This window comes from Rissa tridactyla, chromosome W, assembly GCF_028500815.1.
Source record: "Rissa tridactyla isolate bRisTri1 chromosome W, bRisTri1.patW.cur.20221130, whole genome shotgun sequence".
Lineage (NCBI taxonomy): Eukaryota > Metazoa > Chordata > Aves > Charadriiformes > Laridae > Rissa > Rissa tridactyla.
Genome location: NC_071496.1, coordinates 346,098 through 362,082, shown reverse-complemented (window position 1 = coordinate 362,082; position 15,985 = coordinate 346,098). Strand labels below are relative to the sequence as shown.

At 45.6% G+C, this 15,985-nt stretch overlaps 1 protein-coding gene across 1 annotated transcript; it reads right to left on the bottom strand.

Moving 5' to 3' along the window:
• Window positions 1-2,843: 2,843 nt before the first annotated feature.
• On the bottom strand, window positions 2,844-15,663 carry LOC128901997 (complexin-4). The gene is made up of 3 exons (XM_054184248.1): window positions 14,357-15,663; window positions 11,719-11,806; window positions 2,844-3,214 (listed from the first exon to the last, which is right to left on the bottom strand). The coding sequence occupies exons 1-3, from the start codon at window positions 14,521-14,523 to the stop codon at window positions 2,987-2,989; spliced, it is 483 nt and encodes a 160-aa protein (XP_054040223.1). The 5' UTR covers window positions 14,524-15,663; the 3' UTR covers window positions 2,844-2,986.
• Window positions 15,664-15,985: the final 322 nt, after the last annotated feature.

Genomic DNA, 15,985 nt, shown 5'->3' with positions numbered 1-15,985 from the left:
CCCTCTGAACGGACCAGGGCATCCTCTGGAAAAAACAAGGAAGGTAAACTGACAACTTCTGTGTTTCTTAAGTAAGAAAGAAGTGAGCAAGAAGAAAAGGCATATTTTCTTGGGACTGCAATGGGGAAAATAATCTGATAACAGGTTTTCATACAAGTCTATGCAGCTTATATTTGAATACTGGCTGCTGAAAGAGCTTTTCCAAGATGATCTCTTGCATCCGAGAACCCCCCTACACAGGGCTGTCCCACGGAGGACAGGACCGACACCTGCCACCTCTCCCTGTCCCTAAGCTGGTAACTCCAGCGTCGCTGCCAGGGAGCCATATTTCAATGAATTTGTGCGAGGAGTGTTTTTAGAAAGTATTTGCCTGTGTGCTCACCGGTACATTAGCAGGAAAATGGTGAATGCTGGGATTCTATAAAGGATTCTAGTAGAAAACAGATAAAAGACATACAAATAAATGTATTAGTGCAGATTAATAAAACCTGATCCATATATGATGAACACATAAAGCTACACAGTGCCCTCTCTGTCCCTTTGCATTCACGGAGGAGGGCACTGTTACACCCAGTGGCGATAACGGGCTTTTTAGAAGTATCTGATTTTCTCCGTCCTTTTCCTGTGTCGCGGTGTCGGTGCCAGTGCTGCGGTGGAAGGTGGTGGGACCCTCCCTGGCAGCCTCGGACCCAGCATCCTGCTGGAGCAGGAGAGGGGTGACCCTCCTCCCTCCCTCGCTCTCCTCTGCCTCCATGGCACGGGCTGAAATCCCCCCTGAGATCCCACGCGTCTGCCTGCCCCTGGCGCTGAGCCGTGTCGCTGGGGGTGATGGCTGTCCCCCTCCCCAGGGAGAGGGACCATCCCAGGAAGCGTGGGGAGATGCTCTGCCCAGCTCAGCGCCGGGGGCTGCCTGGTGAAGGCACAGTTGTACCAAGCGCCGGCCATGGTGTCCCCACCAGCATTGCCCTTCACCCGGGAGCTGGTTCCAAAGCCGCTGGCAGCCGGGAGGGTGCTGCCGTGTGGACCCTCAGCAGCAGCAGCCTTGGTCCCTCTGGGCCTGCAGCCGCCAGAGGTGTTAGATGGGGCTGCCAGGTAGGACAACCAAGTCCTCTCATGGTGAGTGCCCCAGGGAATGACCAATGAAGGCAATAACAGTGTTTACAAGTCATGGTTTACATCGCCAGATGCAAAGGCAGGTGTTTTTCCTGTATCTAATACTGGGGGCACCCAGCTGTCTTCTGCAACCCCCAGCGGATCCTCCCTCTTGGTGACAGGACCTTCCAGAAAGCGGGTCCATGGGATCACCCAGCTTCTCTCAGCAAAGTGCTGTCACTCACCGGGGCTTGGCAGAGCCACCACTCTTCTGTGGGGATGGAGAACATCACCCAGCCCAGGCAAAGGGGGCTCAGCACAGAGTGCATTCCACATCTGGGGTGCACTGTAATTGTATCTTTTGCACTTTGTGGACCAATATCTGAGGCCAGGATCAAGGGAGGAGAGGAGAGGAGAGGAGAGGAGAGGAGAGGAGAGGAGAGGAGAGGAGAGGAGAGGAGATGAAAAAGGGAGAAGACAGAGAAAAGACAGAATGAGACAGAAAGGAAGGGAGGCAGGAAGGAAGGAAGGAAGGAAAAGAGAGAAAGAAAGAAAAAACCCAAATCATACTGAGTGCATTTATTCATTTAAAATGAGTATTTTTACTTAATTGGGTGGAGATAGAGAGCGAGAGACTTAAAAACCTGTAGGAAGGTGCCACATGTATTCATTTGCAAATTTCATTCACAGACTAGCTCTTGGAGAACTTACAAAGTCCTTCATTTTATAGAATGTCTGAGCCCCTCGGGAGCAGCACTGTGTACCTCATCCGCGTGCAAGGGCTGTACAGCTTCTGTGTGGGTTATCATGCGTGATAATTACTATGGCTGTGCGAGTGCAGAGACGGGCTGACGCCCCCACTGCTGTAACCGCAGGACCCTGCTCCACAGAGCTGCTGGAGATGACCGCTGCTGTCCCACGGTGGCCTGGTGGAGATGACCGCTGCTGTCCCGCAGACTCTGTTGGATTTAGCACAGTGAAAGCTTTTTCCCAGGGTTTAGGTGCCCTACCCTGGCATAATCTTCCAGGTTGGCCAGACCTATGTTTAGCCTTACATGGAGATAACTCCTAGAATAAATGCGGTGAGCTCATTTTGGCCTATGCAAGTCGTTTGCTGGTAGCCCAAGCCCCAGAATTTGGCACACGTAGCAACTGAGCAGAGGGCCACTGCTGTCACTCGACGTTTGAACTGCATTTGAAGGCCGAGAGGCTGCGAAATTAAAGCAGCCTGGAGAAGCCTGCACTGCTGACTGACCATGCTTCGCTGGTAGCTACCAGGCCTTGGTTTCCTACAAGTCCCCACTGCGTCCTGTACACATTGGCATTTTTGTCCCAAGCTGTAGAGTTATACGCTTCACTTTTTGCCTTCTGATATATTTAGCATAGAGATGGTCAAAACCTTTCTTTTAAGTTTTTGCAGGAAATGTCACCGTTTGAATACCGGGTTTGTTTCAAAATTTTTGAAACAGACATGTTTTTATTAGAAATATATGTATTTATTTCTGCAAGCAGTATTAAATGAGCGGTTACCTCTATGTTATGCATCAGAAACATGATTTTGCTAAAAAATACACATGTAATGGCATTTTGATCACTTCAAAAAAAATGGAAAAAGGCACATTTTTTCCCCAATATTATCTTTTTCAAAGCTATTTATTTTCCATGGGGAAAAATGTTATGTTAACAAATGAGGATCAGTTCTAACCTCGCACTAAGCAGTCACAGCACGTAAGTTTCGACCCCTCCCCTTCGGGGTTTTAAAGTCTCTCTCTCTGTCGCTTTTCTATATTTACATGTAATGCTATAGAGCTAAGTGCATTCCTCTGCCTGCCCCCGCTCCGCAGCCCCTGTGAGACAGGGCTGAACTCGCAGCCCCTGGACAGTGGGGGCTCTTCTACATGACACAACATTTCTGCTCAGCAGCCTGTTTCATTTCGGTGAAGGTGGCTTGTGCCTTTTCTTTGATGGCATCCATGTCCATGTTCTGGATGTTCTGCAGCTGTCCCAGGATAGAGTCCTTGTCCTCCTCCTCCACCTGATCTTCTGCCACCATCTTCTGAAGGTCTTCTGGCAAACCCACGTCATCTCCAGCCATCTGTATTTGATTCTCGTCCAATTCACTCTGATACAAGAGGCAGAAAATAAAAACAGTACATGAGAGTATTTCTGCTACCCCAGGATCTACCAAGGAGTCTCTTTTTTTGCTTGTTTCTTTTAGGGAGAACCAAAACATATGCACAGATTTTTCAGTCAAAGTTTTTAGATGCAGCTTGGGAATTCAGGGGCTCAATCAGCCCCCATACTAGTGCTAAGATTTTTCAGACAATGTCAATTATATTTCTTTGGAGGGTTTCAGTAGTGTCAAAACTGAAGCCCTCCGTGCCATTTGCCATTTTAGAAATCTTTGCTGCGTGTGTTAGCTGTGCTAACGTGCTGATACTGCAGGAAGTCCACTAGGAGTTATCTGTCTCCACCAAAGATGTGCTGCAATATTCCGCCGAGGCTGTCAGCTCTGCTGCCATTTGGTTGATGGAGCAACAGCTTTAGAAAAACTGTGTGGCTACGATTCCCCCATTCATTTGTGGGTGGCTATTTTTAGGTATCAGCACTAAACTGAAGCCTTCCTGAAGAAAGATGCATTAAACCTAGGGAAGAATTACTGGAAAAAAGGTCCCCATATTTCCCAAACCATGTCTAAACTATATCTAGGTCTTTAGATGGCATCTCTTGAGTTGTGATGGCGAGCAGGGGCTGCCTGGCACGTAACCAGAGCAGCGCTGGTGAACGGGGTAACGGGAGGACTTGGGCAACAAAGGAGAGGGTGGAGGTTGGGGGTGAGTCTGAGAAAGCAAAAGGAGAAGGAACTGGTTAAGCAATGAAAGGGCCGGGGTGCAGCTAGCGCTGCACACACTTGCGCCCTGCCTGCCCGCTGAAGCGCTCTGTCAGTGGGGCTATGTCAATTTTTCAAACAATGGCGATTTTGTTCACATTTTGTGGCGGATTCTGATGGATCCAGAGCTCAGAGGAACAGGATATTTTGACACAGTTCACACATCAAAGATAAGCATTAATGCCTCATTACATCTCCAAAATGAAGCATGACAGCAGCAAAGGCCTGATATGAATAAGCAGCAATGCTGTCAGCAGGAGGTGTTTTCGAGAGTGAGAGGGGTCTTGGGTTTGCATGAATGAATGAATGCAAGAATGAATGGGCGGACGTACACGAGCAATGTCTGCGGTTCCAGGCCTTCGCGAGGACAGGCAGACCGGGATGCTTGACTGCATAGCCACTATTTACCCTTACATACATTTGCACAGCTTTATGTTTGCAATAACTCCCCTTTAACCCGATTTCTCCCGCTATCTCTTATGAAAATATGGCGAGGTGTATCATGATTGTTAATACTATCCAGTAAATGTGTGAGGACGTCTCTTGATCCCTTTGGCTAAGGGATCTGCTGTCAGATCTGTGGGAGCTAGAAACAATATCCCCATTGGCAGAAGTTTTCTTTATTGACTGTCCAGCAGGAAAAAATGTGTTAAGCTTTTAATCAGCAAGTGCTGGCTACCAGAGGGGTTAGACCTTTTGAAATTCTCCCAAGTAGCAGGAGAGGATAATAAAAAAAGATACTGGGCTAATTACTGAAAAAGTCCCCCTAAACAGACAACCACACTTGTTCTTTTCTTTAGAACTAGTTATAATTCAAGACATCATCACTGCACGCTACTGCATATTATGTGGAGAGATGCCCATACAGGCACACAAAAGCCACTCTGGCGATGTGAACAACCGTTTGGCACGTTCTTGCACCAAAGCCCCGTGTCCTACTGCCGCCCGAGGTGTGATGCACAGCACAGTTTGGGGGTTCAGAGTGTTCCCTGACCAGAGAAGAACATATTCAGACGCAATCTAAAGCAGCACAGTTCTGGCCAAGTCACCTGCCTCTACCCACTTGGCATTTAGCCTGTCCCTGAACAGACCGAGGATGAGCTTCCGCAGGGTAGGGTTGCTCAACAAGAAGCCAAGAAGCACAGACGATGTGTATGGCTTCTGCTCTTTCTTCTAAAATTTGACAGATCTAGTTCTGTTACTTTGATTTGAAATGGAAATGTAGGATTAAGTTTCTGATTTTACCCGTTGGTTTTGTTTGGTTTGTTTGGTTTTTTTAAGTCTGGTGGAAATAAGTTAAAGCTTGTTTTCTCACAAGGAGAGACCAGAAGATTTTCCCACGGGATGTTTTTAAGGTCCGGCTAATGCTGCGAGTGTCCAAGTGCACAGTGGGCCTGCAGCTCCAAGCGCTCGCTTCTGGAAGTCAGGCTGAGAAACGCGGTGCTGGCAAAGCGTGGTGTCGGTGAGCTGCAGGCAGCAGCCTGCCACCAGAGCACAAGCAGGTGCCACCGTCCCAGCACGCACACGCCTGGGGACTGCTACTTGCCTGAGGTCAGACATGGCTCTGACAGTGACAGAGTCACCGCCCTGCCTCAGAATACACTCAGCTTGGACTCAGAGAGCACCCAAACCAGGCAGAACTCATGCACGGGACAGATGGGGCCATGGGCTCTAACAAACCCATATAGAAACCCTCGGGACCCTGGTAAACCTGCGCCGGACTGGGTGGCCTCTCTCCTGATGACTTCAACCTCCATGCTCTCCAGGTCTCTGCAAGTGTTCGGCCACCCTTTTAGCATCTCCGAGAACACAGAAACAACATCTATTCTAGTAAATTAAATATGCCTGGCACTGGTCTCTTGCCCCAAAGCCAGCTGGCCTGGAACAGCCCACTGCGATGCTATTGAACTCTCTCGCCCTACCAAACCCCACCAGGGGTGGTCCCTGTTGGGAATGCCTGTCCCACCTCCCAGACCGGCCCTGGGAACTGCCTGGGAGAGTGCCCGGGCCAGAACTGGGTCAGACACTACTCTGACAACTCAGCAGCATGGACGATAGGCTCCTACTGCCTGGTCATATTCTTTGACCCTGATTATGCCTCTGATGCGGTCAGACTCAAATACATTCTGTTACAGGTGCAATATAATACCGCGTTCTTTATACATACATGACAAACAGGTGCAAGCAGAAAACAGGTAGTCTAAATATCTGCTTATATGGTCTGACTGCAAACAAAAGAGATCAAAGCTCACAGACTAATCCACAGGGGAGCCAAACTGTTCGCCAGCATCACTGTGTGATGTCCTACTTTCCTTATGTCTAACTTATCCTGTCATAAAATCTACCTATGGCCACGCACAGAGACCCTTAGGTGAATCCCATGATCCATCACCTATAATGTACCAGTTACCTACAAAATCAGAGTTCATCTTGCCTTGACCAGCAAGTGGGACTTTGGTGAGCCACACAGCAGCCCCATACTGACCTATGCCATCTGGGGGCTGCAGGTACCCCACGGGTAGGTACGAGGAGCCACAGGTTGGAAACACCAGCCTCCTGCCCCACAAACACCCCCTTGTGCCATCCCCACACAGGGATCGCAGGGAAGGAGCGTGGAGGCTGCTTGGCCCCCCAGGCACCACCATGTCTCTGCCCAGACGGGCTCCAAGGAGAACTACATTGCCCCTGGGGTGCAGAAACCCCACTCCAGCTCTTGCCAGGCCCAGTCCTGCCCATAGCTACGCCGCAGCCATGCCGTGCCGTGCCTGGGCAGTCCGAGCCTGGCTGGTTGGCCGGCTCTCCATGCTGGCCCGTGCTTGCCCCCCTGAGGACCACGGTGTCGCTGGGCCCTGCTGCCAGCCCCCTCCCGAGCCGGCGGGACCATGCCCATGGGCCAGGGCACTGCTGGCATCCCCCATCACCGGGACCTTCTCAGGGACCAGTCCTGATCCGGCTGCCTCCTGACAGCCACACTCTGACTCTGTTTTTCCACAGTGGATCCACAGCTGTTTCACCCTGGCCTATTAAGGAAACATTTAGATCAGCAAAAGAATTCTTCCAGTTTAGCAAATACTTGTTTTCAGATACTTATCAAAAGCCTGTATGCTCTGAAGAGCTTCTCCTGAGACAAGTTTCTCTTCCTGCCTGGTCAATATGCGTCCCTGTGTAATGGTTGCATACAAGTAAAAAATCCTTTAATTCTGGAACGGCGCTATTCATTGAATCAAGTCTTGACAATATTCCCATCACAGCACAATAGAGCAAGAGCTGTTTGAGATTACATGACTACATGTCCCTTTCACGGCGAGAAGCTTTCCTTTTCAATGTCTTTAGCAGCGCCTGTTATTGAAAAGACACCTGATTGCATCTGAATACTCTTTCCCTCTAAATACCAGTGAAGGAAACACATCCTGCTGTTCAGTAACTGAGTCTTGCAGAGCAGTGCCCACAGAAGTGCTTTCACTCCAGGAAGGGACCCACCTGCTTGGAGGAGATGACACAGCCCCTTCCTGAGGTGCTAGAAACTCATATAATGCAACCCATCCCCAGCACTTAGAAGAACGGCACTGACGTGGCCATGGTCTGCCAGAGAGCAGTGGCATTTGAGGTGACACGGTGGATATATGTGATGTGGAATGGGTGGTGGAGCCCGTGGGGAGAGGTCACCGTGCTGCAGATGAGGTCTTCGGACAGGGTGGATGGGCCTGTGGTCAGATGTTCCTCTCCTGCATCACAGGCACCATCACCTCAAGCCCCTGTGCTCAGACCTTGCAGAAGTGATTACTGGATCCCAGTTCAGGAAAATGGCAGTAAGCGACTAAAAGAGTTTGGTGCGGGGATTTTTTATTAAAATATTTATTTAGGTATTTATTTAATTTCAAAGAAATGCTTTGTATGGAGGTGATGCATTGAACACTCCAAAGATGAAAAAGTCATCCACAGATCAAATGTCTCATGGCTAAAAACATCTTTCTGATGACAAACCTAAGTTGACAATTCTGTTAATAGGATTAGGTTCATTAGGGGACTGCTTTCTCTTATAAATCTGGCCCAGATAGCACGGAGCTTTAGACTTTGCACTGAAAGGAGGCCCTGCTTAGTCCTGAATTTCGTGCTTTCATTTACAGTGTGTTCTAGTGATTGATACTGGTAATATTCAGGGTTCCTATCCCATACCAGGCTACCTGAAATGACTTTCACTTTTCAAAATAATGCATTTTGCTGCTATAATGTTGTATCAGAGAGTTGAATTTTTTTCAGAGACACATGGCGTGTACTTAATAATTTCATTTCCTTCCTGATATAACAGATGTTTTGACAAGGGCTGATGAAAAGAAAACAGACCTTCAGCCAAGAAATGCTATATAGGTAGACAGAAATGCAGAAAGGCATATCCTGCAAAATTTACTTGCAACCGCCGCAAATCAGCAAAGCTAAGTATATGCTTAATACCTTCTTTGACAGCTTAGAGCCCCTCTCCTACCTTGGAGGCGAGCCCCAAAGAGCACGTGGGGTGCACCAAAGTCAAGATGCTGCTGGAGATAGGGCAGGTCACCATGGCACGCTCTGGGTGAGCCAGGGAGACCCGAACACCATCTCAGAACTGGACAAAAGCACTAGGGAAGGGAGACATTCAAAATCACAGAGATACACCCAGCTCCACTGGCTGTTGGTTGAGAGTTGGGCACATAAGTGTCCCAAAACCTTTGAAACCAGCCCTTAAATCTGGGGCCTCGCAGAGCGCGGTGGGGAAATGCTGTTCAGTAGCTGGCTCAGCATATGCCTCCAAAAGGAAAACAAAGCCTAATGATATTTTACTACTCAGCTGCTAATTAAAATGCTGGTGTTTAGAGATTTAGGCTTACAATCCAATCAACCACTCAAAATCTTGTACTTAATTTTTTTTTTTTTGCATAATTAATCTTTCTGTAATTAAACTTGCCCTCAGAATATGTTTTCCTCTTTCTTGTCACAGTGCTGAGCACCCGCGGCCCAGAACAAATGGAGTATTGCGCCTGATGGACACAGACGAGCACGGTGGATAATCTGCCCTTGCTCCTTCCACCGCTATAGATGACACTGGCCATGCACTAACATACATATGCGTTTCTCCAGGCCTATCTCCATCTCTTCCAGACGGATACTCTGTCCAGAGGGAATCTGAAGAACGTGGTAAATTTCTCTAGTCTTTTTGACACCAGATCAAAAAGTATCTTTTTGATACTTTTCGGCACCTTCAGTTCATCCCAACGAGCCCGAGGCGTTGCAGGCTCTGCCCAGTTTGCAGGAGAAACGTGGGTTTGGTCACGCCTGGAAGCGTTGGACCACACAGCGCTGGCACGAGCGATTCTACAGAGGGACCTGCAACTATAATAGAGCACCTCTAGGGAGTGAAAAAGAGATCAAAGCTCAAGTGCAAGTACATGTGTGACCTTGACTTCCATCTGCGAAGGACTGACGGGCTAATAATACTTCCATTTAAAGGGGTAATTTGAATGAGAAGCTATAGGTGTAGCAATAACACCTTCATTTCTGAAGATGACAAACTGTCAGATAATTTTAGAAGTCAAACGTCCTTACAGAGAGTTTGTTGATCTGAAATGAGTTGCTATATAGAACCGTATTCACTTCAATTTGCTCTGTTCAACACTGGCACAGGGGGAGGGCAAGTGGGGGTAGTTTCATTGAGGTTTCTCCACACCATTTTTTCCCTTGTTCCCCCCCGCCCCCCCCAGGCCCTGTCTCAAAACATTCTGCCATACTTTTTTAAGACAGCACTTCTCTTTCTTGGAAAGTCAGCTAGCAAGGTTTTGGTTGCAAAACCCATGTTTTTAAAGTTAGAGAAAAGTACCTTTTTCATCCCTGATTATGAACGAAGCCTGCCCGAATGGTTAAATACAGATGGTATAATTTTATCTAAGTCACGAGGTTTGATTCACTTTTCATCCAAATTGTAATTTGCCCTTAGGGTTCAAGCAAACGATTGAGAGTGGTGCAATTTTATGAACGCGGCACTAGAGGGCCCTTGACGGCTCAGGGTTCGAAACAGCATCAAACCAACGCTGTCGAAAAAATACATGATTTACAATTTGTGTTTAGATTATATAATGTTATACATTATACATTATAGATGAGCTGGATTTTATGTCACACCTTATTTCATCCAACTAGAACCAGTATTTGTGTGGATGCTGAGCAGATAAAACCTGCCGAAGGCGTCCAGGCAGCGGATGGCCAGTGAAGGGCACTGCCTGACCCCGGGTACCGGCAGCCTTCCCAGGGCAGGGCCTGTGTGTGCAACCTGGCACATTCCTCCTGCAGGTGCTAGAAGATGCGATAGGCACTTCAGGCTCGGACAATGCCTTCACAAGGCTTTTTGTGCTTTTACAAAGCTAAAAATCACAGCTCCTGGGAAGACATTTGAGTCCCAAGGAGGCAGGCGCCCGCAGGCCTCGGGCTGACTTGGTGCCCTGCGGCTGGGTGAGCTCTGCGGCCGTAGTCCTGAAGTACCCCGGGGCATTATTAATTTGTTAGCTGAGCGTATTTTGAATGTGTTGAACTCCCTGTTGACAGGTAATGTCATTACTGCTGCTTAATTAATAGAGACTAGAAAGTGGCATGGAGAGATCTCAACCTTGACTGGGGCCGTCATCCCAGGAGAGAAGAGTCTGGGAAATGCAAGCCATATAGTGCTAGAATATTTTAATTACACTGATATAATAATCAGACTTCTGTCTACCTGGGCCATAAAGGCTCTTAATTTCCTTGGTGTCCAGCAGCTAAATACCTTTGCAGTTTTGTGACACAGAGCAGCAACCCAGGCCTTTAGTTACACACACCTCAGTTCATCCTATTTGGAAACTGGGTGATACAAAAAAGGCCACCAAAACACAAAGAAGTCCGTATCTTTATGTGGCTGATGAACCAGCAAGCCCCGAGCTCTGCTGGCTGGGGGAGATGGAATGAAAAAGACAGAGCGAGCACAGATCAGATGGTCATAACACCGTCTGCAAAGGGAAAAGCAACCAGAGAACTCCAGGTAACAGCAATTATTTCCAGGAGGCATTTTCTCAAATGATACACTTTCAGCAAGACACTGAAGTCATATTTGACATAACTGTACGCAAAGGATATCTTAATGAAGCTGGAAAAATAAATCTCTTTAGAAATCTTTTACAAGCAATGAAGGAGCGACCAGGCTAAGAGCAGTTTAATAGCACATAAACCACCATCGATTTAAGATTAGTTATTCCTGGGAGAACTCACATGACATTATAACAATCTATGAATAAGGAGCCTACGCAAACCTGAGTCTCCAAAGGCTTTCCAGAAATAAGCTCTTTTCATTACCTACATAGACGCAAGTTCAGGGATGGATGCAACCCAGGTTTTAGCAGAGGGAAGGCTCTCGTTGGTACCACAGGCTATGGGAGCACATGGTCTACTTCTCTGTGTCAGGGTGGAAGGAAGCAGCTCTTGAACTGCAGCAGATGCTCCCTCTGAGAGGGGCTGCGAGAATCTTTCCACTAGATTCATCTACTGAGCAGAGGAAAAAGGATCTAAAGGCAGCAGCCACCAGGGAAAACCACAGCTCCGGCCTCTTCCATTTCTGTACTGAGCTGCAGTGGGGATCCCACTAATGAAGGCGATTTGCCATTTTCAGAACTCTGCATTGGCAGACAGTTTGCTTTAAAATCGGCCATGGAACGAGATGAGATCAGGAACTGCAGGCTTACCTTAGGGAGCCTGTACTTTTCTCTCAGATGAACCCTCAGACAGGCTCGCTCTGCTTTTTTCTGTGCAAACGCTGCATCTCTTTCCATCCTGGAAATCAGAAAAAATATTTCTTCAAGATACTAATAAAATACTTTTTTTTTTTTTCACACTGAGCTGAGTTTCTTGGCTGCAAAGAGCTACAGGCAGGAGTTATTCCCAAAGCTGTGAAAGGCACAAAAGGTGCGCTATCAATAAAGGGATGCTTTAGTGGGGATTTTTAAATAAATTGCTTTTATTTATGTGTAAATACAGGGACTTCCTGTACCCCAGGCTTTTTCTCAGAACAGTTCCCTCGAGTCCTGTGAAGAATGTAGGATAAGCCGATACTACTTGTCTGGAGTTTGAACCTGCACTGGCTGTTATTGCTCACTGTAACAGTGAATAATTCCAGTAAGCAGAACAAAAAAAGTTACGCTTATTCCTTGCTTATTCCACTGGGGCACTTATAGAGCCGCGGAGGCCTGCCAGTGCTCCTGTTCTACAAACGTGACATTCTCAGAGCGTAAAACACACGCCTGCACGGCGGCAGAATGGTCTTTCTGAGTCAGACCAAAAGTTTACCCATCCTGGAGCCCATCTCCAACAGCAGCGGACACTTAGGGAAAGGATTTAGGAAGATGATAAGCACCCTTATGAAAACTGCCCAGCTTCCAAAAACCAGTGGTGTAGGGTACTGGTGCTGGAAGCTGGCTCTACATCATTGTCTTTAATAGCCCTGCACGGCCTCTGTCACCTATGAATTTTCCTGGTCTTTTCTGCGTCCATTTGTTGTTTCAGAACATCCTACAGCAATGAATTCCATGGCTTCCCTGTGTAGAAAACTACTTCTTTTATCTGTGATTTGATAAAATGCTTTCGTTAGATTTAAGAACTGTTCAGCACAATTTTTGGTTAGACTACTTATGTATTTATTTGCAAAATGCTTCTCCTCAAAGAATTTTGGTAACATTTGATAATATTCACCTTCTCCCCTTTCCCTTAATTTTTTTTCCCAGAAGCGTTGTCATGGAAATTCTTGGGCAAAATTGATTTTGTTCCAGAATAGGTATTTTGTCACATAAAAGCTACTTGCAAGATGAAATGTTATTTTTCCTCTGTTTCCACAAACGAGTGTTTGAGTTTCTCTCTCTCTCTCTAAAAAAAAAAACCAAAACCAAAAAACTAACCAAACAAAAGTTTCACATTAACTGGAAGTCATCGTAAACTTCTTTCATCCAGTCAAGAGCCTGCGATGTTCAGCACAAACCGTCGCTCCCCCCAGGCTTAACCTCTTGTGGTGCTGGAAGCGAACTGCCCATGGCGGTGCTGGAGACCGCCAGCACCAGCCACCCGCGTGCTCCTGCGCATTACACATTTTCCTGAGAAACAGGAGAACAGGTTCGGGGACACATTTAGATAAATATGCATGCCAGCGTGTGCTGCCTCTTTGAAAGTACTCCAAATGTTCCTATTTCAGTTCCAAACTACTCCCAGAAGGCTCCGGCACTGATTCCCCAACACAGTTCAGTGTGTAAGGCACACATGCCACGCTTGAAAACATTATAGAAATAATTCTTTTTCCGAGTATTTTCCCTATCCCAGGAATCCCGTTTCGCTTCTCTGTCTCGATAAAGCATCTTCCTGCCAGCAGGTGGTTATGTCTCTTTTAAATTACCCTTGACAAAATGCACAGCAAAACGTTCCATATTTTATTCCAAACCAAGTGATACCTATTCAAGGTTTTATGATAGAAATGGCTGCTGCTAAATACAGACCTGGATACCTCAAATTCCGTCAGTCATTAACCTTTCACCTATAATCATCTTACATGAAGGATTTACACAACCATTATGTAATTGACCATTAGAGGAACAGATGCATTTGAGATTTAAAAGTCAATTGTTTTATTTATAATTATGCATGATTTGAACTCCTACATGTTAAGTCCTTTAGTTTACTTCTGTTTTGATAAACACAGCAAGTGGTGCAGACTATCATTACAGACAAAATAAAATTGAGATTTAATCAGCTGAAGAGTTCTACTTTATTTAGTAGATTTTAGAAAAAAAATAACTGAAAATGCAACTACAGAGAATAACAATCTTAATAACAATCTTCAAACTTTTCTCCAGCTCTTTTCTCCATGCATTTAATATAGCACTCATTGCTTTTTCATGTTTGCCATAATAAATGTGGACAAAGAAAAGATTATGTATTGAAAGTGTACTCCACACCGAGTTCTCAGAGAACAAATCATGCATATTTTAGAATTAACTCCTGCACTACAAACAGTTTTCTACCTATGGAAAAAAAATGATAAATAAAATCGATAGATAAAGTAACATCCACCAGGGATGCATCCAGCGTATCACGGCGTGGAGACAGCAGGAAAGCGCAGGAGAGCTGCAGGATGGGGGCAGGGGGGAAGGGGGAACATAATATTTTATCATTTCCTGTTGGTGAACTTTTATTTTGGAAGTCTCTTCAGCAAAGATTCGTCTGCTTTAAAAAAAAAAAAAAAAAAAAAAGGGAAGAGAGCTGAATGCTTGGCTTTTTCCTGGGTTATTTAAAGCTACCGAGAATCAGCCCCGTGCTGGTAACAAGGGAACGGGTACTCACTTCTCCTCAACCATTTGCTTTTGATATTCCTCATACTCCTCCCTGGTCATCCCTGCGGCTGCTGCCGGATCAGAAGGAGTGCTTTCTTCTTTGCTTTCTTCCCCTCCACCTCCAAGTCCCAAATTCTTTACCTGGTTGCTCAACATACTTTTCATTAGAAAGGCCATCTTCTCAAGAAAAAACAGGAGCTACAAGAAAACAACTACAAGAAAAGCAAACCAAACCAAAGCTGTTTTCAAAACCAACAATTGTAAGCAAGAGAGTTTCTACAGCCACATCAGCTCTTCAAGGGCACAGTGCTAGTGAAACGTGAATGCCAAAACCAGTTTGTCAGCCATAATCTGGATTAAAGAGTGAACTCCTTAATATCTAGAGGCAGATGGTTCAGATTACTCAAAAAAAATAAATCATTAGATGCAGCTACCTACTTTTTATATTAATACCTTAAGCTAATTGTACGCACACACAAAAATCAATTACAGTGTGCATTTTGACTTCTTCAGTTTTGAAACTCTCAGAGAGATGAAAACATTCCCCGGAACACAACGGATCTGAATTAAAAACCTCGTTGACTAAATGGCCATAGTAAAATTGTAAAATTTGGGCTACTCAGCAGAAAACCCTTTTGGCTTTACACAATCAAGTGAGATTTGAAAACTGGAATTCTTCATTAAGCAGAAAACCCAATCCTTTTTATCCATTAATATTTTATCACGTTGGGCAGAAAGTATATTGAATGATTTTTCTTCATCCACTTCTCATGTGGCTGGTTTGTCTCACAGATGAAGGGGGCACTACTGCTATCATTACTTTTTTTTCCCCAAGAAATTAATCACAAAAAAAGCAAATCTCGTCTTCCTACTTTTCGTTCCTTAGGGTTTATTTCAGCTCTTCCCCGGGCTGTGTCCACGTACATCACTGCTTTGACTGGTGCTGCACAGAATACCTGGTCGTTTTAGTCTTAACTGTCAGTAAAGGAGAAATTAATTTAATTCTATATTTTGTAACACAGCCCTGGTACCTTTCGTTTGTGGATCGCTTGTGTAGGTCCTCATCTTTCCAACCTTTAGTCCCGTCATCAGCCTCACCACGTCTGTTCAGCTGAAGATGTGCAGGATCTGCTACCTAGATCATAGACAATTCTGGGAAAGAAAATCATCTGCTGGGTCTCAAAAGGTCATGATTTTGGGGCTTGAGCATTTATCCTACTATGACCGACTGTGCATGCCTTAGTGAAACATTCTGTAATTTTGATTATCTAAATGGTTCTCCCAGCACTCTCGTAATTTCACTGAGAGATGGAAGGATTCCAGTTTGCCTAATGCCTTAATCTGTATTAGAGCCTTTCTAATTAAAGCAGACCTGTTACTATTAAAAAAAAAAAACAAAACAAAAAAGCAAACAAAAAACCACCAAACAAAAAATCTCCATGACGTTCTGTAATCCTGGTTTATTAGTGATTAAACAAGAAACTTTAAATTTCTTTTTGAGATAGAGTATCACACAGAAGTGCAAACTCCAAATCCGAACAAAACTACTTTGATATACTAAAAATACCTAGAAAGCATTTTTCTTAAATCAAAATTGGTTTTTATAATCACTGTGCATTTTCATAACTATTCGTAAGAT